This window comes from Takifugu rubripes, chromosome 17 (genome assembly GCF_901000725.2).
Source record: "Takifugu rubripes chromosome 17, fTakRub1.2, whole genome shotgun sequence".
NCBI classification, from domain to species: Eukaryota; Metazoa; Chordata; class Actinopteri; order Tetraodontiformes; family Tetraodontidae; genus Takifugu; species Takifugu rubripes.
This window is the reverse complement of record NC_042301.1, coordinates 11,351,615-11,375,062: the sequence shown is the minus strand read 5'-3', so window position 1 is coordinate 11,375,062 and position 23,448 is coordinate 11,351,615. Positions and strand designations below refer to the sequence as shown.

The following is a 23,448-nucleotide window of genomic DNA, read 5'->3' as shown; positions in this document are numbered from 1 at the left end:
GTTTGAAGGGGACCGCTTCCACTCTGACCACAAGGATAAAGTGACAGAGAGCTCTAAAGGGAGAGGCTGTAACTTGAAAAGAGAGCAGCTGCAAATAAAAACAAACAACAGATTGAGAAAGTTAGCAGAATTATGAGGTTATAATACAACAAAAAGGACAGAAGTGAAATTCCAGAGTATCAGGGTGGACACTGGTGACAGGTAGGTGTGACATACCACAGCCAGAGGAAGCCAAACACAAGGTTTCTTCACTTATTATCTGTGTCTTACTGGCTGATTTCTTACACTTTGAGGGTTAAATTGATGTTTTCTTTGAAACTTGCAGGAGCAAAAACATGTACAAGCATGAGTGCTGGTATGTAATCAGTATCTCTCCTCTTTTTGCTGTTCAGACATGAATAACCGCTCCATCGCGTGGTGGCTGAGGCAGATCGGCCTGTCTCAATACACTAAGACACTAGAGAGAGAATATTATGGTCTGGAGGTAAGCGGAAGTGTCAAATGCTATCCTCAGTTTTGCTGTCTAAATTTAAGGTTTTCTGTAATTGTCGCCCCCCCTTCCAAGGGTTTGCTGAATGTAACAAATGGAGAGCTGAAGGATGCAGGAATAGATGATGCGGGACACAGAGAAACCATCCTCACTCAGCTTTCAAGGCACAGGCAGAAGCTGGACCCCCACACCAGTAATACGCATATGCAAACATCCATGCGCAACAGAGCTGAACCATAATTTGATTTCATTTCAAATTAAATGTTCACCACAAACCTACAGAAGAGCACGTCATCCAACACCAGACACAGGAAGTGCAGACATACTGATTTGAACAAAGAATCAGCAACTATATTCCAACATCTTACTTTTCTATGAAATGCATATGATATGATATGAAAACTCTCCTTGCCTAAGGGGCTAATTATCCATAAATCACACCTGACTTAGCTTTGTCAAATATTCATGTGCTACACTTTACCTTATTAATATTGTGATATGGATTCCATGCTATTATTCCCACTGTACTGTACACAACATTGTGTTAAATACTCAACTTTAAGGTCTCAATTTTATTTGCTGTTAATTTAGTATGGCACAATGCTTTAGTTATCACCTTTTTTATGATCTAGCATATAAACTGTTTAAGCAGGTTGGACTGTGAGTGTTGGGAATAACTATTAACACTAGTTGCAGCAAGTGTATATTAATATTGACTTGTGTGTTATGTATGTCAGATGTGGAAACAGGGTGCAGAGTCAGCCGAAAATACTCCTTAGGCTCCTCTGTGGATCTGGTGAGAACACAGCTTTGCCTCAATAGACATACAATTTTATGACTGCCCAAAACAAAAGGATGACTGGCCAGCTGTATTTGACTCAATACCTGGGTCTGTGTGACTTCCGGCAGGTGAAGCTGAGGAAGGATCTGTTTCGTCAGAGCGTTCTGCCGCGCCTCCAGCGTGCTGATAAAAAACACCAGCTTTCCGCCTCATGTGGCCAGCTCCGCCCACAGGATGAGGGCCCTTTCAGCATGAAAGACAACAAATGCAGGTAAGACGAGTGTGTGTGTGTGTGTTTAAGAGCACAGATTTTGTCTGAGTTGAACCCTGTTGAATTAACTAGCCCCTTATATAACACAGAGAGCAAAGATATGGTAATTTTCCAAATTTTGACTCAAAATCCTTTTCAACTTACTCATCCAGCCACCCCATTTTTTATACACTGACACACATTCACACACCAAAGATCAGGAGCCATTTGGAGTTCAGTATCGCCCTCGAGGACGCTTCACTCACCGTGCAAACATGCAAGGACTGCAGTCTGTACCCACATGCCAAATGCTGGAATGTCCCCTTTATTGCTTGAGCCATGTCTCATCAGACTTGCCTTCCAAATCCAGCAGCCATATGTGTGATGACTAATAAATGACTAATCACCAAAGAAGAGTGAGACATGATGATGTAATGTTATATATTGGGCCCTAAAAAAGGTTGTCATTCAAATAAAAGAACATCTTGCTTAAAAATGACCAGTTTCATGCCCTGCCATGCCATCAGCTGCAAGAAAAACTGCAAGGTTGCATGTTGTGTAAAACATCATTAAAATAGATCAAATGAAAGTTTAATGATGACACAACCTGGACATTTGACACATTTGGTGAACAAAGTCTTTTACAGTGGACTGAGTTTCTTTTACACACTGAGCTTGGGTTCTAGGGTAAAATTACTGCAGAAAGTCTTTCCACATCAAGTTCAGACAGATCTCAGCTGTAAAGTGCTTAGCACCAAAATTCTCAGACCAAATATGTGGGGCTTAGTCAGGAAGATAGCTGTTTGGCTGTTTGCATGTTCATAATCAGGACGGTAAAAAAAAGGGGAAAAATCAAAAAATAACCATGAGATTTAAATGGTTTTGTTAAATGAATGTGTTCATCTGTATTGTATGAGAGAAAATCTGATTTAAAAACTCTTCTTTATCCTGCGGTGGCTTTAATAATTGAGCATAAGTGCCTTTATTTTAGAATAAATGAATCTACTAAAGATTTATATTTCATCATGTGAAATCATGTTTTGACCATTTTTGAACCCCCAAAACATTAAAAATGATTTATCATTGTGACTATATTTCGCCCCCAAAAAAGTAAATGATCAAAGTTTGATGAGTTTTAAAAAAAAAAAAAATTAAATCCCACATTCCTCCATACACAACTGCCTACCATGAACCCTGACTGTGGCCAGGTGACGGTAGCTCGTCTTCGGCCGGTATCTGAGGAATGTCGGGGCAGATAGCGGCGTTTCATCGGCTTGCCTGGGGCGGGGAACTTGTGAGAACACGCAGGGAGGAGGACGAGGGGGGCTGGAAGGGAGGGACCGACCGTCCCTGGTGGAGAAAGCTGAAGCACCACAACGTTACAGTTGTTGTTTGGCGGCGACACCTTGGTCCCCAAACCGAAAAACATGCCGGAGATGATGTGAGGACGAGCGACAGGTAGGATAGCTGCGCGATGCTAATGCTAAAGGCAGACTTTAGACGGCAGATAGACTCTTTAATCAACGCGAGATTTTGAGTTTCCTCAAAACGCCGGACGTGATTTATTAAAAGGTAGAATTATCAAGAGGTTTAAATGCTATTTAAATGCTCCCTGCGTCATTATCGCCCGGAATTGTCGAGTTTTACCTTTTTGCTACCTGTAAACTTTAAAGCTAACGTGAGCTACCTGTTGCACAATTATAGGACCAGCCAAAAACCTAATATGTGAGGGGGAGGGGCAATTTATCGGTATTTTGAGGTTTTAAAATATCCGGAATAAAATTTCCCATCTACATCATTCTGAAGTAGAGCTTTGTGGTGCCATTTAGTGTTTCTCAATAGTGGTTCTATTGTAGTTGCACAGGTGTCTGTACCTGACCAACGCCCCTTTAAACAGGATGTTATGTCATAGTGCGCCATTTAATATCTTTACTTAAAGCTGTAAAATTCGACCAAGCACACCTTCTTTGATTCCTCTCTAGTATTAGAATATATAAAATATGGTTCAAATAGAGTCATTTAAAACAAATAACCAAATTTAAATGTGATGTCACAATGAGAATCTCTACTAGTATTAAAAAAATATTGTCAGACAAAATGAAATTATGCATGATTTCTTAACATTCCAGGAGCTGGGGACTTTATTTGTAAATTTGAAAATAAATGAGTATCTTTGTCCACATTTTTGGATATTTCTGTCATCGTAACCAAAGGATTTAGGTCGTCCTAATAAAATGGCAAGGTGTAGTAAGGTTCAGTGTAGGAGAGGGAAACAAGTAAACATCACCACACTAGTTTTCAACATTCCCTAGATGCAGAATTTGTTCCAGATGATTTAACATATTCCCTCACAGAACTTGAGCTAGACATGCAGGTCAATCTGCCAGAATGGGTTTGAGAGATGTTCATGAGATTGTGTTTACAGAGTCAGGAAGGTGGAAACTTTGGGAGGAAGGAAGGACGGAAACCGGCCGTAAAAAAAAATAAAAAAAAATCCACAGTGACGGACAAAGAGCTTGGCAGCAGCCTGGTAGAGATGCATAGGAATATTGTTTTTATGTTCCAAATAATTAATTATTGCTTTGTTTTACAGCAAGAAGAGGGGCGTCAGTGGATACTTTAGCCACATAAAGGTAGGAACTGTGCAGACACTCCTTCTATCTGGCTCTTTGTTTACTGGATTTTACTGGTTTGTGGTCCTTCCTATCCTGGACAGGACAAAAACAAGCTGAGCGGCCACAGTCTCAGCTAGACTGCTTCTCTATGTGCTTTAGATTTTTGGTGGACAGAAAGAGATGGATGCTTTGAAGAAGGAGCTGGAGGAAGAGCTGAAGCTTAGCTCTGAGGACCTGAAGAGCCATGCATGGTACCATGGACCTCTTGGCAGAGAGGTGCTCGATATTATCCTATTTAAACTTGCCTTATGCTTCCTGTAGATTTGGTAGTGTAAGATGAACTTGAAATGGGTTCTAGGTGCAGTGTGATTCAGCCTGTAACCCCAGTGACTTGTTTCCAGGCTGGAGAGGCGCTGTTGGAGAGGGACGGTGATTTCCTGGTTCGTGACTCAAGCTCCGCCCCCGGGGACTATGTTCTGACCTGTTTTTGGATGAACGGGCCCATGCACTTCAAGATCATAAGAGTGGTTCTTCGGCCCAAACAGGTGCGTCTGTGTCATGGATTTCACCTTTTACTATTTTCCAGAACAGAGATTTTGCCATATGATGGAAAACAGGCTTGAAATGTTATCGAATATTTGCCCAAACAGAAGCAAGCAAGCCAGGCTTTTATAAACTCCATTGGAATTCATTGAGGAGCCCATTTTAATTTCGAAATTTAAATACACTGGTTAAAAAAAAAACATCATTACATGCTGGTTGGATCTAGAAACATCTGTTGCAGCTGCTGAGCTCTTGGTTTGGAGGGTTTCTGATGCATTTCCTGTTTGCCTTCATCTGCATGACAGGGCTACTCCAGGGAGCTGTTCCAGTTCGAGGAGGATCGCTTTGACAATGTGCCCGCGCTGATCCGATTCCATGTCGGCAGTCGTCGGCCCATCTCCCAGGCCTCGAGCGCTGTGATCTTTCACCCCATCACACGCACCCTTCCTTTGCGTGTCATCAGAGAGCAACAGGCGGGTGCTGGGAGCGGTAAACAGGCCAAATCCAGCAAGAGACGCAGTTTAAGCACCGCACATGCGGACATGCTGCAGATCATCAATCCCCTGCTAAGGTGAGAAGAGGCTGGGTGGAAGGCTTGTTCGCAAGTACAAATAAAAAAACACTTACCGTCTAAATTTTCTGTGTGGCAGGAGTGGAAGTCAGCCTGCAAACCTGGAGAATGTTGGACGCAGGCCTTCACTTCAGTCTGCGCAGTCTGACAGCAACATACGAACTGGTACCATTTTAACTACAGTACATACCAGTGCCAGCGTCTCGATTTGTCATTTCTTTTTGTTTCACTTCCTCATCCAGGCACACGCCAGGTTACACGAGCGCAAGACCCCGGCCCCGCCCCCATCTCTCCCGTGTTTCGGACTGGTAGTGAACCCTTGCTGAGCCCACAACACACGCGTCCCTCCCTTCCAGGTAACAAGTATTATCGTGCATGATCTGGGACCCTACTAGAATGTGTATTTGCATGACTACAAAGTTCCGTTTTGAACCCAGATAGTATTTGACACATGAGGGATTCATGGCAGGTCAGGGTCAGACAGGAACGCTGACAACATCCGTCCTGCTGTCAGGGGGTATCGTCTCGTTCTGGCTTGTATCATATAAACTCCCTCCCCTGCAGGTGTTGGAGTAACTCTGCAAGGATCAGATGGACAGCTACACCCCAGAGCTCCACCTAAACCTCTCAGGATCTCAGCTGTCTTCCCTAATGCTGTCATTCCTCCACCTATACAGCGGGATGAGGACCCTTCCTCTTTCTATGATGAGTTGGTCGTCCAGGTAACATTTTCCTTCATTTTTTTAAAGTATCATTCTCTTTGTTTATCAAAAACAAAAGGAACTTCCTGTAAATAATCTGAACACTTCCTGTTGCATGCAGATTCCACAGGCCAAGCAGAAGGGTCATGTGGATAGATTACGTGCAGAAGAGAAGTGGCAGAGCCGGGCTCGCCTCACAGAGACGTCCTTTGGCTTTTTGGAGGCATCTTCGCAGCTGCCTGTAATACCACAGAAGAAGATGGCGGACAAAGTGGAAGACTGCCATTTCCAAAAGCCACAGGTTTGTACACACCTAATTCTGCATGTAAAACACTTCTTGAAATGAATAAATCTTGACCGGTGCAGTTAAATAAAAATGTAACAGCCAGAGCATGATAAATAGTTGTGACTACTCTCTTTAAGCAACTTACTAGTAAAACCTGTTTATCGGTGATAATGGAAAACAACAGATTAACACTTAAATTGGGCTTGCTAACTGGGAAAACCTGCGGCTAATCTTCTCTCAGAATAATTAGCCAGTTTAGTGAATTATGATGCAAGTCATTCAGCCCTCAAGCTCTGCTACACATTTTAAAAGCGGTTTTCACTCTCACAGGTGGAGACAGGATCTTGTTTCCAGTTGGATCGGTTTGATTCGCTGCTCTTGCCACAGAACAACCGACCCCTGGAGCCCAGTGTCCTGCTGGCGCTCAAAGAGCTTTTCAACCGATCAAATGCAAACACGACGGCTCTGCACATGCTCAGCGTCGACTGCCAGGTAGTCATAGAGTCTGATGTCTCAACAGCTTTTTACTTACGTAAGTGTTGCATCGTAACGGTCGTCGGTACCACAGGTAGCGCGGATCACCGGGGTCACTGAGGAGCAGAAGACGCTTATGGGAGTTGAATCGGGGCTGGAGCTCGTCACTTTGCCACACGGACGACAATTACGGCAGGATTTGCTGGAAAGGTGAATGCTGAGAACACGGGTTTAATGAGCACAGTTGAAATTGTGTTGTGTTGAAATCCATCAAGGAGACTTGGAGCAAGCCTTACACACCTGTAAAAGTCATGTGTTACTTTTTATGTTTGTTAGGCATCATCTAATCTCACTGGGAGTTGCTGTGGACATCCTGGGCTGCACAGGAACTGTGAGCCAGAGGGCTGCAGTTTTACACAAAATAATCCTATTGGCTCAAGCTCTGAAAGAACACACCCACAACCTCTACTCCTTCTCAGCAGTGATGAAGGCTCTGGAGATGCATCAGGTCAGTAAAGAAGTTGTGGTTGAAAACAGGAGTAAGCTAGGAACTGGGTTTTTCACTGGCTGTTTTCACTTTTGTGGGTGTAGATTACACGGCTGGAGATGACGTGGCGTGCATTAAGGCAGAACCACACAGAGATGGCGGTCTTATTTGAGAAGACACTCAAACCCTTCATGAAACTGCTGAATGAAGGAAACGGTGAGCGTCGCAGTTTAAATGTTTCGTTATATTTGTACAACACGTTCTCTAGAGTTCAGAACAAATAACACTTTTGTGCTCTCATGTTAAACCAGGAAAATATTTTCTACTCTGGCCCAGTTTTTCTGTATTTATGCCCTCGTTTTCTGTGTAGACTCTGTAGTCGATGGCCCTGTAGCTGTTCCACACCTGGTTCCCCTCCTGATGGCAATGGAGGGTGATGACCCGGTGGAGAACAGCGAACGAGGCTGCCAGCTTCTCTACAACATCCTCCAGTCCGCCCGCAACGCTGCGGTGCGTGCGCAGGAGTACCAGGAGCATGCACATTCTCTGCTCACAGGTACGTGTGCACGACCACAGACACGAGAACAACCTCTGACCACATGGTCATTCTTGAAACTTGCATAAACTCAATGTAGAGCTGTGAGTGAGATGATTGATTTAAAGAAGTCAACTATATTGAGATGATCTGAACGGGAAGTTATGGGAGAATCATAATGATTACGTTCTCGTCCGACACAGGCTGGGTTCCAGTTCCTGAACTTCTGGAGGCGTTCCAGACCGAGTTTGCCCTGCGGCTCCTCTGGGGTCAGTCTGGGGCAGCAGGTGACAAACGGGAGCGCTATGAGAAGTTTGACAAGGTTCTTTCTGTCCTCTCCAATAAACTGGAACCTGTGGAGCACAACCCGACACATGCTGACCCCTGACCTGAGCCTCAGGCACTGTTTTACCGAGTTTTTCCTCAGGAGAGGAAAGTATAAAGATGGAATGAGAGTGGATTCTGTTTGAACTGTTGTCACTGTTTCAATCACACGGATGGAAAGAAAGCTGAGACTGGGATGGATGACAGACTGTAAGACTTGACATTTACTGCGGGATAAGACTGCAGTGGATTATTTTTTTCCTTTTTAAGGAAATCAGATATTTTTTTTAAATCTAAAGATCTGTTTCAATGCGTATTACTGAGGTGTGAATGTTTCACAAATTCACCCATTTTCTTAAAGACCAGTGAGGAAATTGCTTTTTGTAAACATGCTGCTGCCATTAAAAAAAATTAGACAATAAATTGATGCATATTGTGGATTGTCTCATATGATTGCAAAAGGAAAGAATACATGCAAAGAGGCTTCTGCAATTTATGGCTGTAAGGAAACATGTACATACATACTATGTACATTTTCTTTTACCATCTGATAGAGCGGAACAGATCAGTAAAGAAAGAGATGAATACACTTTCTATTGATTCTGTTTTCTTTGATGTTTCAGCTTCTCGTTTATTTTGAATTTGACACATCCAGGATGTATTAAAAATGTATCCCCCTTTTTTTTCCCTCTATATGGAGCATAAACTTAAGAGCATTTTTTGGTGGTTTCACTGGTTTTAACAGTGAGTTCTAGGACTAAATTCCCCTTGAGAATAAGTCTGCCATTAAGTTTCAGCTCAGAATTTTTAAAAGTTTTTATACAAACATTCTCAGAATGAGAATCAGGTCAAGATCCACAGATGTGGAGGCTCAGTTAAAAACAAGACGGGTATAAAAACAGAACTGTTGTGACCGTTCTGCCACGCACTCTATGTGCAAAACTAGAAGTGACATCAAGAAATAAATGCAAAGAGGACACGGCTGCATCGAGAGGCAACATGACGTTGTACCTGCAGGAGAATGTTGGAGTCCAGGAGGGAACACCTATGCAGGTTGGCTGCATCTCAAGAGCAGGAGGAAAGACATGGATCAAGCAGCAAGGCCATTATCTGTTCTTTTTTTAGGAAAAAGTGGTCACAGTGACATTTAACATCTGCCTTTAACCCATCCACGAGGAACACCAAGCAGCCGAGATGCAGGAAGCAGATCCAGAAACAGCTCCTGAATTCTGAGTACGAGAGGACAGACACGCCGAGCAACCCTGGAGGTGACAGAGTTCCTCACATAACATGAACTTCCTAAATACGCAGGCTACGTTTGAATGGTTTTTCATCAGTTTAACTCCAGATCAAATGGTTTTCGCTTCTATTTGAACCAATGGAAGGCATCTAACTGACATAAAAAGTTGTAAACTCTTCTTTTAATGTGACATTCTGACTTTATATGTTGCACATTCCCTATAGAGTAGTGGTTTCCATCCAGATACAAGTCATAAACATCACTGATTAAAAATGTTAAAAAAAAAAAAAATCACAAAACAGGAAAGAAAAACTTCACCTTGTAAAAAAAAAAATGGCAGTGGCAGTGGGAAAGTCAAGTGAATGGATATATGGACATAGAAATGTAGCGTCAGGCTACTGTGACGTTAAACATGTCATACATTGTGCACATTCATAAACGCTTTATAAAATCAGGCAGTGCTGATGGATTGAGGCAGTCTCTCCTGCTGTAGCGAGCAGAGTGGTTGATTGCTTTGGTCTCTTCAGACAGTTTTAACTATCACGGCTGATGTAGGATGAAGGTATAAAGCCCTCTTTGCCGTTGCCTTTCAGGACCCTCATCCAACCATCTCCTTTGTCCTCCTCCATGATGCTCAGCAGCTCTCCCTCTGCGATGGATACGGTGCCCTCGCTGTTGCCTGAAAGAAACAAAAGCGCCCCCCAAGTGAGCAAAAACGGATGAGGATCAGGCCGAGCGGCGCAGGCGTCACACCCAAACGTACCTTCAAAGTTGTACAGAACTGTGCACTGGCCGAGGGGGGGGTCTACGTCCTCAAACTCGTCATCAAACTCTGTGTAAAGGTTCCGTGTTTGATCAGCTGCTACATTACTAAATACATTGTGGGGAAAAAAAGGGAATTTCCTCATTATCATCAGATACATTCACCTTTTGAGAATCACTCGTCATAAAATGACCCCCCTATTGATTGTTAAAAATCATTTCAACCCCCCGCAGGAAGAAAGCTAAATATTTAGGTAAAAAAAGTGAAAGCCACCCTTAAAAACACTACAGTTAATTTCTTAAATCATTTCAAATTAATGAGGGTCTTTTCAGATGTAATTTGGATCAATTTAATACATTTTTCTGATGCAAATTCCACCTGCGAACGACATAAAAGAGCTCATTTCCTGAGAAATGTGTCTTCTTACTCATACAATGGAAGGAGGTGGCCAAATCTTTGTTTAATATTGGTGTTGCTGGTAGACTTAATAACGAGTAAACCTTCAGTTTCAGAAAAAACAGATCTTTCTTACACATGTTGAGCATTATTGTTGATGACGTTAGCAGATTCCTCTCCTCCAACTGCTTCCGATAGCCATGTCTGGAACAAAGCAGGAAGTGAGGTTAATACGTACCCATATCCAAATGGTCTGTCCACTTCCTTTCATTGCCAGGATGGATTTTGTGTACAAATAATCAGGATTTTTGGTGAGTAAAATCAAAAATCCTGATTATTATACTAAAATGTTGCTATATTCCTAAATAATTTAGCGTGTTGGGGAGGGTCAGTGTGGGGATTTCCCAGCATGCTTTGTGGCAGTGTGTCTGTGGGTTCAGGTTGGTGTTAACATTTACAAGAACAAAAACCGGGTTATCTTTTGCAACTTTCAATGTTAGTGTTCTATTTATTTAGTTCTGGTTGTTGATGGTTTTAATTACTGTTTGCACTCGCACACCATAAGCCAGGTTATGTGTGTGATTGAAGACCTTCCTTCGTTCATTTATCTCCAGTTTCGTGTTTATTAAAGTGACGCTCTTCTGCAGTCGAACTGCTGCATAAGCAGGCATGAGTCTGTGTCCGGGTTCTTCCGCTACCTAAAACCCTAACTCGCCACAATAATATTGCAGTTTTATCAGGTAATTTTGATGCATTTTATGTGTGTCGCAGCTGTACCCACAGTGGAAATTTTATAGCCATAAAATGGTTATTGAGGGTTGGATTGATTCAGACGGAGCACTACTGAAGGCCTAGGTGTGAAATGCACGGCCTGCCACTGTTTGGAATTATTTAAAACGTATTCATGGACAAAATATAATTAACATCAGTCTGTGATTCAGATATTTTTAGGCCAGCAGAGAAGGCCTTGCAGGCCCTGACGGCCCACCACTGCCATATACACAGTTTGTGTGATATAAGTAAATGTAAAGCTACAGCCTATGCACCAACCTCATATTTGGCAAGCTCTCCCCTCAGACGGCCGATGTGATGGGTAGTTTCTGAAATCTGAGGCTCCAGGCTGGTCGGGTCTCCCAGCTGAGGATTCTGCTCATACACACCCTTCATCTTCTCCAGCGCGTCACTGAGGCCAGATCAGAAGTGTTATTCGGGAAATTAAAGCTCCCATTAAGGAACGTTAAGGGGCTGTAGTATGGAGGCTACCAACATTCACACCATCCATATGGATTTGTGCTTATTAGACAGGAAAATGTTTCCAACTACTTAAGAGCCACTTGATTTTGCCCAAAATGTCATTCAAGTTCACTCCACTTTGTTAGCATTTAACATTTGCATGGCTTAGCGTCAGAGACACCATCTATTTGTATTCAATACATTTATTATGAATATATAAATACAAAATTAATTTGGTAAAACAAGATTTATTCTGCTGATTCAGAGGTGGTAAATGTTTGACACCAATAGCGCAAAGGAAAAGATTTAAAGAAGACTCGAAAAGATTCCTCTCCACCAGTGTGTACAAATGTTATGAGAAATAAAGATTGAAAGCGGTCTGAGACGGATTCCACGCTGCCTTCACCTTTGGTCCTGCGTCTTCTGAAGCTCTTTGTTAATGTCATCAATCTTGGCCTGGAGCTTCTTCTTCCTCTGCTCTGGAGGGAGGTGAGAGAAATCCTCTGCAGCCGGCGGCTACAGACACACACACAAACTTCCCCTCACATCATGGTTCCAAACAGATCCATGCTCACCACCAGGGGTCATTCTAGCTTGACTTTTTAAGTTATTAGATATATTTTTACATTTTTTAATATTTCCAGACACAGAAAAAGACTCTTTCCCCACATGCCATATTAATTTACATTCATGTGCAAGAATCCAGTTCAAAGTTATAAATGACCATGCCATCAAAGAATAAAGAAGTTTCTGATGAAAAATTCCTTTGATTTAAAGCGTAAGTGCACCCAGGAGAGCTTCCACTGGACCAACGCCTGCACTCATAAAGCTAACGAATTAGCTTTATAAGAGACGCTCTTCTGTGGTGGTTTTGCATCTAAATTTAGCAACATTGCACAATAGATGGTTTTGTTTTTAACAATTACTGCTATAAAGCAGAGTAAATGTACAAGATCCTCCCTACAGAAGTCAGTGCGGCGTGATCCTGAGCAGAGTTACTCCTTAAAAAACCACCAACCCAGCACCAAATGTTATTTGACCGTAAAATCCAGTGGATTGGATTTAGTTGGATTCCAAATCCGCCAAATGATCTCTTAAATCCTCCCTTCTGACCTTTGATTTCAACCCTCTAAATAACCATTAAAGTATTACCATTTGTTTTTCAGCGTGAGACGTCTACACAAAAGGGAAAAGGACATTTGAGGTGAGATATAACAGACATGAACAAACACACAATAAGCAGGCAGGTTTTGTTTGGTATCTATCGAGTGTAAATCTGGGATGTTATGAGCTGAATAAGGGAGGGAAAGAGCGAATGAACTGAGATTCAGAGGAGGAGGAAGCCCATTGAGTCACAGACATGCAGAGATTCATGACATTTAGTGGTTGAAGAGTTAAAAACAGCACGGGGCAAGTCTGCACAGCAGACAGGAATTAGAAAAGGCCCCTGAGGGCCTCAGGGTGGTAGAGTAAAGCTTGAGAGGAATGTGTTTGTGTGTGTTCAGGTATCGCCAGGCCTGATGGCTGCCAGTTTCTTTTAATTACATAATGGAACAAAATCAAAACATTAGTTTCAAATGCAGCTGTTTATGTGGATTTAATGTGGATCTTATTTTAAATGTGTTTTAAAATATCAGTAAGCCACCAGGAATGCATTCTTAGCATCGTTGTATCCTCATGTTCCACTCATGCAGCTCTAAATCCAAAGCAAATACGTCCAACGCGTAACGATGTTAGAAAATAGGTGGATTAATCTGTCCTGCAGGGGGCAGTAGTACTCAGCTCTCAGCACTGCTCTTGGAAACAGTTTGTGGATTCAACCGTCACTGTCAAACATTCTCTGCTCAGACAGCCACGAGGATCGAACTGTCACTGGCTAATTTCCTGTAAAGTGTGCAGTTTCTCTTTCACACATGCAGCTTTACTCTACATGGGATTAAAGCTGAAGGCTGAAGTCATCAAACTGGAAAAAGCAGTTCCTCCAAACTTGTAGTAGTAACCTGACACCTTTCTGAGAGCAGGCTCTCAAGCTAACCCGTTTGGTGACTGTTGAGGCAAGTTGTTCTAAATCCAACGCAAATTAATGGTAATAAAAATAGCATTTTATTTCAAAGTACATGTAAAGAAAATTGGCATTGTTTTGAATACAAATCAACATAACTTTCGTCCTTTCGGAGGACGCGAATCTAAAAGGACGATGGGACAATTATAGTTATGCGATAATGACTCAGGCGCTGAGGTACGTTTGGAGAAAAACAGGACAGAGCGGAATTTCAGGTTGTCAAAAGCAAAAGAATGTGAAGCAGAGAGGAGGGTGGGGGGTAGAGGATCTCTGTCCTTGAAATAATGCAAATGCTGGAGATGTGGCGGAGCATCAGAGACCGAAGGCCCCGATATCAGAGGTGGGTTACGGAAAACTGCTGGACAGCTGGTAGATATTTTCTGGCTGATGAACCGTGAGGCCCCAGCGTGTAAAACTGAACAACATTCTTGGAGACACCCCAGTTTCTCCCACTAGTTCCCTCCCAGGTTGCGTTGTATCCCCCTGGTTTTTTACTCTATAGACAAACGTGAGGGGAGCCGCAATTTAAAGTTTGCAGGTCATTCTTCTCGGAAATGAATATCTCCAAGACAAAAGAGATGGTTATTGATTATGGGAAACCTCCCAGAACCATCTCTCTGACTTCTATTGAAAGGCGGCCTGTGGAAGCTGCACAGCGGCGTAAATTTCATGGTATTGTTTTTGACTTCAGATGGACCCTTGAACACGACGCGGATGCAGGTGGATTTACCGTCTGCGCAGGTACAATAATCTGAAACTGTTCCAATTCAGGTCCGAGCAAAGGCTCATAAATTCTGGGCAGACCCGACCTGCTTCCTGTTCAAGGACTCTTTAAAAATTCCTTCAGGTCGTTGAGTTCATTATCCCTGCTGTTATTGCTCTGTTCAATTCCCTCAAATTCCCTGAAGTTGAAGATGCGATTCAAGTTTAAGAAGATGTGTGACTTCACCTTGTGCTTCTTGTTGAAGGGCCAGAGTTTGGCGCGCACTTTGGGTGGGTTGAGGCTGGAGTCAGAGGTCGCCGCTTTGATTCCTTGAGTGTAGTCTTCAAACTCCACATCTGCAGGTCGCTCGAAGCCCGATTTATGCTGCTCAATAAAGAGCATGGAGTCCTGCAGGGACAAATGCATCACAGCACAAAAGGGGGTTTGATTTATGGTGTGTGAAAATACAGAATCATTCTGAGCAGCAACAGCTAAGAAACACTGTTGGTACCGACCGAGCTTTTCAATTTCACACTGCAGGAAATGATGCTCTAAAGTTGCTAAAGTCAAAATATGACTGAGGTAGGCAGCACTTTATATTTAAAGAACAGGTTTCGCCTAAGAACAAGCCGCTTTAATGTGAACAGAACAATCAATCTCCTACCTGTTTTTCGTTTATTTTGTTCCCTGCTGCTGCGATGCCCTCTAAACACTTTGAGATGATGGGCAGCACGTTTTTCTCGACGTCTGAGAACTGGCAGTATCCCTTCGCCAGGTGCCGAATCCTCTGCTCGTCCATCTCCTGCATTTTCTGATGGCAGACACATCCAAACGACTCCTTAGATCCCACCCGACATGCACAGGTTCTGCTTCAAGTGCGAACAGAAATGCCGCATCCTCCCTGCGTGCCATCGTGTTTAAATATCTCACGTTGTAGATCTGCGGTATCTCCGTGTAGTAGAAGTAGTTCTGCTCCTTGTTGTACTTCTGCAGCTCGGCCGCGTAATCGTTCCTGCTTTCCTCTGCCGTGTGCGTCCGGGCGTGGGCGTGGTGCTTGGCCTTCAGAACCACAGGAGGGAAAAGACAGAAGAGACAAGTTAAAGAGCCCCAAACTCAGCCTCATGGGCAGCGACACAGCCATGGAAACGAGTGGTTCTTACTTTCTCGACATCCTGCTTGGTGGCGTTGACGTCATGCTCTGTTTTCTCTGCTTGCTGTGTGGCCTTTTCAGCTTCTGCCCACTCCTTGGCAAAGCGCTTCTTAGTCTGCCAGACACCAACAATCAACACAGTATTAACAATAAAAAGGCAGCAACTGTGATTTTACCCCTGATGGAAGCTAAGCAAATGTATACGTTACACTCCCGTTGGGGGGGATCGACCCGGTCTTGAGGTGTATACAGAACATGACACATGTCGCACGTGACTCACGCTTTCTAGGTGTTTGAAGCTGCTCTCTAAATTCTGCTGGGCCTTCTTGGCTTCAGAAAGGTGCTGAGGAGAGAAGAGATTTGAGATGACGCCCGGCACCAGGGCCCAGAACCTCCCCCTCTCTCCCCCCCTCCCTCCCTCACCCCTTTGCGCTCCTGCTTCAGATCCTGCAGGTATTTGTTGAGCTCCGCGCAGATGCCCGTCGTCATGTTTTCGGCCACGATTTCGCGCTGGCCGGCGTAGTCGTTCAGCTCATTCAGGATCTCCTGGAACGACGCGTGGTTGCTGAATCTGCGGAGTGAACACACGAAATCATGCTGATATTGAAAAAAAACCCTCCACAAACGACACATGGTGAAGGAAATCCAGTGAGCGTTTAATGGAAAATCTACAAATAAAGTCTTTCAATAACAAGACGCATGAGCAGAGTGTGGATACTGCTGCATGTACATGGGGCTAGTTCAGTCTTGCAGGTCCAGGCCAATTAGCTTAGCATTTAGCTGGTAAATCTTTCAGTTTTTTCCTCTTTATTGGTATGTCGGTACATCTGAGTGAAGAGAAACGTGCTCGGCATTCCAAGATCACGGGTGAGCCCTCCGGATCAACACCTTTTCAGGAATGCAGACTTATCTGATATCATCCTGCTGTAAACATGAAACATGTGTTCTCCTCTTACTTGCAGTCGAGTTCATCCTTGCTCCCTCGCTTGGCGTACTTCTTGGTCAGATTCCTGCATCAAAAAGCAGGATTGTGGGATTTATGGTTGACGGCGCCTGGCATTGCGGGGTCGAGGGGAAACATAGGAGCATGTACACACACCTGAGCTGCTTGGCGTAGCTCTGCTCGATCTCCGTCCTCTCCTTCACAAATTTGACGTAGAGCTCCAACAGGTCGATGCCCGATTGCGTGTGCTTTTCGATCTGGTCGCATTGGTCCTGCGAGGGCGGCGGCACATGCGGAGACGGAAAAAAAACTCTCCGTTTTCCTGCATAATTTTCCTCCTTGTTTAAATATCAGTCATTAAAAATGTCAGCTAAATTTAGTTCCGCGGAATGAAAAAAAAAGCACAACCCAAAAACTTTAAGATACTCTGATATGACTCCCGACTCTGTGACATCACCCGTCTGCAGAGCCAAAAATTAGCTCTTATTTACATATTTAAAATAAATAAGATAGTTTATGGCTTCAGCTGGTGCCTCTGTTATTGTTTTACTGACACGCCGGCTGTTCACTAAACACTGCTGACCCCCTCTCTGACCCAACTGTTGGAACCTCATCAGGGTCGGGGAGGGGGTCACCAGACACACACCAACATTCACACAACCAGATTGCATGTTTTTGGACTGGGAGGACATGAAAAGACTCAGGAAGTACATGCTATTGAACTGACAAAGGTCAAAATGGAATTAAACCCAGAACCTTAGGGCTCTGAGGCGACTGTGCTGACGGTACCAACAGAATCTCAGCCAGATGGACACGGCGCTTAAACTCTGCTTGCGCTTTAAAGATGCGGTGACGACTTCTGACTAAACTGATGGCGGCGTGATGCTGGCTGAATTTTGGAGCTCTGAGATCAACACCCGGTCTGAGAAAAACGGAACGTTTTGTACCATCGGACATCTGCGGACGGGAAGAGCAGCTGCTTCTGTGACAGCTGAAGTCCGCGATCGGTTAATCGATGTTTCTTTTTTGCTGCCTCGAAAATGTCAGCAAATAAACAGCTACTCTCAGTGGAGTCGAGGAGCTTGCGCGCGCACACACACACACACTCACGCACACACACACAGAGGAAAAACAAAGCAGCATTCTGCATTTCTCTACATATGTCCCTACACACAAACACACGTGTGTGCTCACAGGGTGGAGTCTCACTCTGTCTTTAGTATTTCACAAGAGGCATGACACCAGCACCACCCTAACAGTCTGACCCTCCAGATTCTGGGTCGAATTATCCAAACCATTTCGTTGTCCACCACAGCTCTCATTATGGAGACTGTTCCTGACTCTCAATCAGGTACAGGACAGAGCAGATGACTGTTACCTGTACAACTGGTTCTAATGTGCAAGTGTGTAGGCAAGTGCCTAGGTGTGTGTGTGTGTATGTATGTGTACAGGCTGCAAGCAGGAACCAAAGAGGAAGGGCCAGCAGATCCCACAGTAGGACCCGAGCACGCCAGAAACCAAGCGGATCATGAAGGATCAAAGGACAAGTACAAGGAGTTCTGATGGAGTTTGTGTGAAATACACTCCCTCGCCTTTGCTGCTGTGTTGCTATTTTACTGTTTGTAAAAGCTCTGGTTGCGCTTGCGGCCTGTAATGGTGGAAATGGTGGCAAGAGAAAGAGTGTTCTGGAATGAGATAATAATTAGCTCAGTGTGAACCTCCGCCCTGTAACTGATGGTCCCCTGAGCCTCTCCTGGAACCAGGACTGGAACCAGTCAGACTAGTCCCACCCCCCCACCGTGACGCAACGCAGAAGCACGTGTGCTTCCTGGACCAGGCTGATCTCGGCTCCCCAGCACATCCATCCCAATAAAAGCTACAAAACCGCAGGACAGCAGTGTACGGCGTTTCAGCAAATATCATTAACATTTCAATCTCCAAATATTACCACAAATTAATGTGAACCTGGGCTGTAAAATTACAGGTTTATTATTTTTCAAATGAATAAATGTGTTTCAAAGCAGCAGAAATGTTAATGTTTACGTTTTTACATTAATGGCTCAGCATTATGCCCTTTAATGATATCAAGATAAATATTTTATTGAATTTTTCCATATAATTTCTTCTGTATTTCAATACGCAATAATTGTGATAATTCAATTATAGATGTCTTAATGACTGATCGAAAAAACCATGTGAATATTGGTGGATTACACCGGCACCGATTTGATAAACTATCCACAATTACACCTGCCTCATTTTAGCAGCATTATTATCTCAAGCATCCAGAAATATAAAAAATAATATGTATAAAATATAATATTACTGTAATGTTTTATTGGGGTCTGATCTAAAGTTTAACACGAGACACAGACTGCTCTGTGTCTCGTGCTGCTTATCTAGACCATGACAATAAAAGGAAAAATGCAGTTGCAATTAATCTGACCAACTTTACGACTGGGCCTGGGTGTGTTTGGATTGCGTTGGCAACCTCATATTCAGTAACTTTGAGCATAGGTCAGATCGACAAAGAAATCCTTCAAAAAGTGCGTTGAATGTAAGAAGATGTTGGAAAACTGACAACAAATCATCTCTGAAATAAACACATCTCCGTGTTTTTTTGTATGTTCATAAATTAGCAAATGACGCAAAGGCAATCAAATGATCAATGATTAATCAATGATTAATGTGAGGGGTTCGAGGGCTTTTGGTGATCGATTTATCAGGGGAATCGTGATAAAATGTTTCAGGTTCTCAACTATGAGGATTTCCTGCCTCAGTCCTGAAAGAGGTAAACAGGATGTCTTCTCCATTGGCCTAAAATTGTATTTTCTTACATTGTTACTTAGGAATGCAATGAGCTAAAAATCTGTGCCGAAAAGTGAAAGCCGACATTTTAAAAACCATCCTATGATAAAATTGATGATAATAAAGGTCCTTGGGTACAAATGTTCCATGTTTAAATGTTTAAATGTTTCCAGTAAATATTAAGGATCTGATTTTTATATTATTTGATGATAATATAAGAAAAAATGCAACAAACTGTCAAAACAACAGTTTGTTATTAACAAAATAAACTAAAAGCAATTTGAGGGATTATGATTCTTAGAAAAGCTTTAAAGGGGCAGAATGTAGCGCCATGAAAAAACATCTCACACACCAGTTTACCATTTATAATTCAGGCTTAGATTCCTTTTTCAGTTCCTATTTTATTGTATTTTCTCCTTAAAAATAGTCATATTTGCAGAAACCTCAACATAAAAATACATCATATTACAGTATATCCTGGGGACTTTTATAGTTTAACCCAAAAATGGAACCAGGGTCAATTTTCCTGGTGATCTTTTAGAGAGAAAACTGTGTGTATGTGTCCGACCTGGTCATTGTCCCGATGACGTCAGAGATGCCGACTGGCTGACGTCATGAGAAGGCATCTCGCCGCCACCTCACAACTATTGTCATGAGGCAGGGGTCGCGTTCACGCACGTAAGAATGACAGGGGCGTAAACACCCGGTGTGGAGTCGGTGCGGGGCAATAACCCCCCCCCCCCCACCCCCACCCCTCCGATAAGGTCTGAGTTGCGAAATTCCAACGGAAGGTTTTCCATAGGTCTCCTGCTGTTGTCCGTGTGTTACCGAACCCTCAAGTCGAGGGGGGAGAAAACCCGGTTCGGTGCAGCAGAGTTGTGTTGACGTGTGTCAGCTGTCAGACTTACCCAAAGGTCTGTTCCCCAGTCCATGTCTGCAGGAGTCGTCCTTATGACGGGCTGGTTGGGGAAGGGGGGGGGCGGTGGCAGCAAGTGGTGGCCAGGTGGAGGTTGATAAAGCGGAGGAGAGAAAAGAGGAGAAAAGTACTGCTGTCACCAAAAAAAATCCACTCAAGTTCGAGGCTCGGCAATGGAGTTGGCGGAGGAAATGTTTGGAGGAAGTCTACGCCTTCTCCTTGGCACGGACGCCCCCGTCCAGAGAGAGAGAGAGAGAAAGAGAGAGAGACAGACAAAGAGAGAGAGAGACAGACAAAGAGAGAGACAGACAGACAGAGAGAGAGAGAGAAGGGGGAAGTTGGAGTTTCTGTTCGTATAAAACTTAAAGAAACAGCTGGACGCCACTGGCATCACATAAAATCCGATTAGCCTCAGGCATAAAAAAAAACCTTAAAAACCTCTGTAAATTGCTGTATTTGACTTTTCCTTTGTTTTTGACTGTAGGAAATGAACAATACAAGCTCTTAAAGGGACAGTTCACCCAAATTCTAAATACATATGTGTGTGTGTGTGTGTGTGTCTGTGTGTGTTACCAATGTTTGCTGCATACAGAAAACAGTTTCCTCCAGTTTGGGCCCCTCTGGATCACTGATTCCACCCACAGGCTGTGGTTTGACCGAGGTGACCAGGTGTGTCCCTGATGTGTTCACGCTCTCATCGCCAGTGACGTAAACGCTGCCTGTAGATCCATCATACTTCCATAGATTCAACTTTTAAAAACCGAATGGAGCCATGTCCACCGTCATATTAAAGGTGTCCCCTCACTGTCCCTGCCTCTACTGAGAGCTTCCTCCCCTACCTCATGATTACGGTGAGCTGGGACAGGAAGTCATACCTCAACCCATCTGCAGGGGGCGTGCACACGCGCAATGTGGATTACCGTCACGTGACAGTTCGTCCTAAAATGTTCATGCTTTAAAAAAATCTACTTTTTTACCTTTTATTATATTACGTCGTTGGCTGTATTATTTTATTTAGTATCATTTTCAGTGTCTGTCATTTCAGTTTTTGAGCACGCGCAGTGACGTCAGTCTACCTGTTGAGGCCACGCCCGTTTGTTCCGTGAAGGTGGCATCAGGGCGCCACCAGGTGTTCATTTCCGGATAGTTTAATTCGAAGCAAATGCAGCTCAGAAATCATTTTTAGCTAAGAACCCACAAACAGGAACTTTTAATGCAAATCAGTCTTCATTTTAAACTGTTCTTATGTTGTGTCAGCATAGATGGACTTTGTATTTATATAGCTTTATTAGCATTAGAGTGTTAGTATAAGACACTCATTTTAAAAAAAAACCTCATCTCATGGACTAATGACATTAATCAGATTGATGTGTGCAGGAACAATTATTAGCTGATCTGATCTTCATAGAAATGGCTTTGAGTGAGTGGTTCCAGCCCTTCCAAGTTTGCCAAAAGTCATATACCTTTTCAAACCTAACGGCACCGTGAGGGGCGTGCATGCCGTTGGGGTTCACCATGTGGCAGGCGCCATACCAGAATCCACCAAGGTAATAGTGAGCACAGTTTTTGTCCCACTTGTCCTGATTGTTGTCAAATGTTGTGAACTTCATGTTGTTGTGTCCTGCCAAACTGTCCCCTGGAGGAAGAAAAAAAGATCAATGCTTCCAGCAGAGGTGAAAGATCAGAATTGTAGAGAAAATATTGCAACTGATTTATTAAAATAATACCTCTAGAAAAATGCACCTACAAACCAAGGTGAGCTGGTGTACACAAGAATTTTGTGCGTAAAACAAAAGGTTTCTCCAGGATTTGCACTTGTTCAGTTCATTCTAATCTGAAGAAAATTTGCAAGAAAACCACCCCAACTTGTGCCGTCACAGATGGTAACTTGAAAATTTTGGCTTTCTTTGATATTAATTGGAACACTTGCTTTCTTAAAGTAAAAGTGATCACCTCCATTCCCATCCATGTAGTTCCCCCAGGTGAAGCTGATACCGGTTGTTCTCAGGATCAATGGAAAAGGAGGAGTAATGGGCGAAGGCCTTGGAACCATCCCAGCCCTCTATTGTTTGTTTGTCATTGTTTTTCCTCATGAGCAGCAATAAGATGTTTTCCAGACCATGGTTGCAAATTGAAGGTTTCTGTTTGAAAGTTTCCGACAAAACCAGCTGTTATCAGTCCAACCTGCTCTTCACCTGCCACCAAGTCAAACTCAGCCTCTGTAAATAAAGACACAAACTCACCGAGCCAATATTCACCAGCTGCTTTGCCAAATCCAGCTTTATAGTGGCTCCATGGCCTGTAGAAGTTTTCAGTCCCATCAATCCTCCTCCGAATCACCTGTTAGAAGAAAATCAATTCAGGAGTGAGAAGAATATCCACTGTTTCAATATTTAGTTAACCAAAACATTAGCTCACCGTCCACCCCCCATCATCAGTGTTCATGTCACAGTAGACAACCAGGTGGCAAGAGCCAGAAGAGCGAATGCTGCCTGCATGTGTGAGGAAAGAGGTGATGTAGTCAACTGCCCTCTGGACAAATAATAACAAAATCTTCAGAAATCACATGTGTGTGTGTGTGTGTGTGTGTGTGTATTCCTCCAAATTCCCCCAAATGTATATTTAATAAGTTCTTACTGTAATCATGGCACTATCGGGGGGGGGGTAAACTGGTCTGGGCTCTCTACTGAGGTGGGGTAAACTGGTCTCTGTTAAGACTTTTAAACAGTTCTGTTGACAAAAGCATGTGACCCTGACACCTGTTTGACAAGTCATAAGGTTGATCATTAATATTCAAGGCGTCATAGATTACTCTGTTGATCCTACAGACCTTGGCATATCATTAAGGCATTTGATTTATTATTTAGGCAAACTTGAAAAAAAAAAATCAAATTATGTTCCTGGCATTATATGTGATGAAGTGAACATAATTTTTAAAACATCAACAAACGTAGGCACAGACATCCAGGAAAGTGTCTTCATGAGATCTCTGCCTGCATGCTTGTATTTAAATATATGTGGTCCAAGCTTCATAAACCGCACAAAAATACAATAGGCTGCAGCAGCATTTCCTCCTTTTTTGCGCTGAATAAACATAGAATTCTGTTTTGTTCAGTTGGAGAGTGATCTATTAGAGCCAGCGGGGCTGTTTGGCTGTTACCCACCCTCCAAAAGCCT

The 23,448-nt window shown here is 43.3% G+C and overlaps 3 protein-coding genes across 9 annotated transcripts; 1 reads left to right on the top strand and 2 right to left on the bottom strand.

The window, feature by feature from the left end:
- Positions 1-62: 62 nt before the first annotated feature.
- Positions 63-8,645, top strand: sh2d3a (SH2 domain containing 3A). 5 transcript variants are annotated; one of them, XM_011612813.2, is made up of 19 exons: positions 63-201; positions 393-484; positions 566-683; positions 1,228-1,286; positions 1,400-1,542; positions 4,115-4,154; positions 4,296-4,412; positions 4,538-4,681; positions 4,985-5,250; positions 5,330-5,415; positions 5,493-5,606; positions 5,815-5,972; positions 6,073-6,252; positions 6,568-6,729; positions 6,806-6,921; positions 7,048-7,219; positions 7,303-7,414; positions 7,569-7,754; positions 7,937-8,645. In XM_011612813.2, the coding sequence occupies exons 2-19, from the start codon at positions 395-397 to the stop codon at positions 8,119-8,121; spliced, it is 2,448 nt and encodes an 815-aa protein (XP_011611115.2). In that variant the 5' UTR covers positions 63-201; positions 393-394; the 3' UTR covers positions 8,122-8,645. The 5 variants fall into 5 exon arrangements, with proteins under 5 accessions (XP_011611115.2, XP_029706405.1, XP_029706406.1 ...); XM_029850545.1 differs by having other exon boundaries at positions 393-683; XM_029850546.1 differs by having other exon boundaries at positions 85-484.
- An 811-nt stretch (positions 8,646-9,456) lies between these two features.
- Positions 9,457-21,121, bottom strand: LOC101071608 (cdc42-interacting protein 4 homolog). Of its 3 annotated transcripts, none has more exons than XM_011612818.2 (16): positions 20,845-21,121; positions 20,264-20,314; positions 16,704-16,819; positions 16,561-16,614; positions 16,028-16,175; positions 15,885-15,947; positions 15,615-15,719; positions 15,385-15,513; positions 15,119-15,265; positions 14,701-14,862; positions 12,842-12,865; positions 12,096-12,205; positions 11,507-11,639; positions 10,593-10,660; positions 10,061-10,167; positions 9,457-9,976 (listed from the first exon to the last, which is right to left on the bottom strand). In XM_011612818.2, the coding sequence occupies exons 1-16, from the start codon at positions 20,857-20,859 to the stop codon at positions 9,831-9,833; spliced, it is 1,578 nt and encodes a 525-aa protein (XP_011611120.1). In that variant the 5' UTR covers positions 20,860-21,121; the 3' UTR covers positions 9,457-9,830. The 3 variants fall into 3 exon arrangements, with proteins under 3 accessions (XP_011611120.1, XP_029706414.1, XP_003972400.1); XM_029850554.1 differs by having other exon boundaries at positions 20,264-20,489; positions 20,845-21,120; XM_003972351.3 differs by lacking the exon at positions 12,842-12,865 and having other exon boundaries at positions 20,845-21,120.
- Positions 21,122-21,467: 346 nt separating this feature from the next.
- On the bottom strand, positions 21,468-22,917 carry LOC101071829 (techylectin-5B-like). The gene is made up of 5 exons (XM_029850696.1): positions 22,909-22,917; positions 22,690-22,803; positions 22,515-22,611; positions 22,356-22,412; positions 21,468-21,907 (listed from the first exon to the last, which is right to left on the bottom strand). Exons 1-5 carry the CDS (start codon positions 22,915-22,917, stop codon positions 21,627-21,629), a joined length of 558 nt encoding a protein of 185 aa, XP_029706556.1. The 3' UTR covers positions 21,468-21,626.
- Positions 22,918-23,448: the final 531 nt, after the last annotated feature.

Bases quoted from the DNA above. Each gene is read 5' to 3' on its own strand.
- sh2d3a (XM_029850545.1), top strand. From the start codon at position 395: ATGAATAACCGCTCCATCGCGTGGTGGCTGAGGCAGATCGGCCTGTCT. The intron at 5,416-5,492 runs GTACCATTTTAA...TTCCTCATCCAG, and splicing joins TGACAGCAACATACGAACTG to GCACACGCCAGGTTACACGA. The intron at 5,607-5,814 runs GTAACAAGTATT...CCTCCCCTGCAG, and splicing joins CACGCGTCCCTCCCTTCCAG to GTGTTGGAGTAACTCTGCAA.
- LOC101071608 (XM_011612818.2), bottom strand. The intron at 16,615-16,703 runs GTGTGTGTACAT...TTTTTGATGCAG, and splicing joins AGCTACGCCAAGCAGCTCAG to GAATCTGACCAAGAAGTACG. The intron at 15,948-16,027 runs GTGAGGGAGGGA...TTCTCTCCTCAG, and splicing joins TGAAGCAGGAGCGCAAAGGG to CACCTTTCTGAAGCCAAGAA.
- LOC101071829 (XM_029850696.1), bottom strand. The intron at 22,612-22,689 runs GTGAGCTAATGT...TTCTTCTAACAG, and splicing joins CTGATGATGGGGGGTGGACG to GTGATTCGGAGGAGGATTGA. The intron at 21,908-22,355 runs AACAATGACAAA...TTCTTCCTCCAG, and splicing joins TATTGCTGCTCATGAGGAAA to GGGACAGTTTGGCAGGACAC.